The sequence below is a fragment of the Fibroporia radiculosa genome, assembly GCF_000313525.1.
Source record: "Fibroporia radiculosa TFFH 294 genomic supercontigs, scaffold7911, whole genome shotgun sequence".
NCBI classification, from domain to species: domain Eukaryota; kingdom Fungi; phylum Basidiomycota; class Agaricomycetes; order Polyporales; family Fibroporiaceae; genus Fibroporia; species Fibroporia radiculosa.
Window position 1 is genome coordinate 1 of NW_012133451.1, and position 2,029 is coordinate 2,029.

General features: G+C 45.2%; 1 protein-coding gene across 1 annotated transcript; it reads left to right on the forward strand.

Annotated features, from left to right (window-relative positions):
• Positions 1–346: 346 nt before the first annotated feature.
• Positions 347–841, forward strand: FIBRA_06556 (uncharacterized protein; the record flags this gene model as incomplete). Its single annotated transcript, XM_012328274.1, has 1 exon — positions 347–841. The coding sequence occupies one exon, from the start codon at positions 347–349 to the stop codon at positions 839–841; it is 495 nt and encodes a 164-aa protein (XP_012183664.1).
• Between the last annotated feature and the right edge of the window lie 1,188 nt (positions 842–2,029).

Below are 2,029 nucleotides of genomic sequence, written 5' to 3' on the forward strand. Positions count from 1 at the left end.
ATTTGTAGCAGTTCTGTACATAGAACTTGTAGGTGCATTCACTATTTGTTTAACATCCCCCATACAACAACCAACCTCCCCATTACTGCTGCCAACCGGGACAGCAATAATCCCACTCAAGTATACTTTGAGTACATTAGGGAGCATCAAGATTAGGATTTGGGGATTTGCCTTGTCTGTAGTACTGGCTATTTTTTGTATTCTGTGTCTTGTTTTTTCAAGAAAATTGCTTAATTTCTGCTTTCCTATGCCTGCTGAGTGCAACAACTGCACAAGAAACAACAATGCAACTCCTAACCTGGACCTGTGTTGTTATCCTGTGGCTCCTAGGCACAACAATTCTCCAATGACTGGCCCACAAAGAGTGCCAACCCCTTACCCTTCCCACCTCCAGACACTAGAGGAATGTTTCACAGCTGAAATAATAGAGATGCCCACCCCCATCCGACCCATCCTAAGCTTCCCTTCCCAACATGAATCTGGCAACTCTTCTGTAGAATTCCTTGATGAAGGAGGTTTCTGGTACCCATTTGCACCCTTGCCAAATGCCACTCGTCAACCATTCCTGATCCCAGGTTCTTCAGAAACTTCCAATAGTGATGCTATAGTCCTGCATCAATTCCCTGGTCCCCTGGAGATTCCCCACAACAGCTCGGAAGCTTCCACTGGATCTTACCACATTGCCCCTGTACAGGTTTTCCAGTCCTTGTCACCTATAAATGTCTCATCCTCCCCAAATCCTGACAGTCCTATTGCCATATCCCCTGACTCCCCCAATATGCCTCCTCTTGCCTCTGATGATTCTGACAACAGTAACCTCATCAATGCTCCAAATCTTTAACTCCTAGCCAACGTCAGCAAGTATATTACAGCATCAGAAGGATACAGCAGCAACCTGCAGGAATTTGTGGTCTACAGCGATGACATGATCCAGTGACCCTCCAACAGTGTTACCAGGTCTTGGCAATCCATCCCTTTCAACACTTCTACCCCTGTACAAGATGTTGATCCCTTGGAATGAATCCTACCTCACTTTCCTAGAGCCTACACTAACTTTGTCACTCGACCTCCCATGGGTGTCCCTATTAATGGTAATCCTGCATTTGGACTACGATGGGTATCAACTACTACAGCAGTAGCACTGTGTACTGCCAAACCTGTAGGGAACTAGAACACTTCAGACAAGGACTGGGAGGAGGACACTTGGGAGTATTTGTTGACACGAGATGACAATTTGTTGGAGAGTCTTTAGGCATCGCTTCAAGATATTTGGGACCCAGGAGTGGCTGATGAAGTAGATTGATTTAGAGCCATTGATGTAAAGATCAATCTACTTCTAGCAGTGCAATGATCCATAGGGGCCAAGCTTATTTGCACTGAGGAGGAGATGAGTCAATGTCAAACGCATCTCAAGGCTGCCAATTTGGAAGAACGTCTTGAACATCATGAGTTTTCCATTATCACCCCCCCTTCTGGTGCCATACCTCGCCGCCTTCGCTTCTGTACCAAATGTGAGGTCAATGGTCACCTTCAAAGTGAGTGTTGGCATTGGTTGTGCTCCTATTGCAGACTCCTGCATCCTCGACATAACACCGCCACTGATGTTCAGCCCAGACAACTCCCCTGTCCCACCGACGAACCTGGATATCTACAGGAGTGTTGTGCACAATGGAAACTCTGAATGACAAATCTGGAGAGGGAGGTAATGTTACAGTGTCAGAGGGGGGGTTCTTTTTCTTTCCCTAACTATTCATTGTTGACCCTGTACTATACAATTGATCCCATTGCCTGATGTGTTTCACCTACATCAGTGTTTCATATCCATCACGTTTCATTTATATTATGTTTCTCCTACATCATGTTGCACCTCTATCATGTTTCATCTTCATCACTGATACAACCCAGTGAAACTGTTTCCATGTACATCGCTGATCCTGCAGTGTTTCATACTTATCAAACTCTATTTGCTCTACTCTATACAAGTAGCACTGGTTGCACTACTGTACTTTAGTTTTGTCCTCTTGTTCCC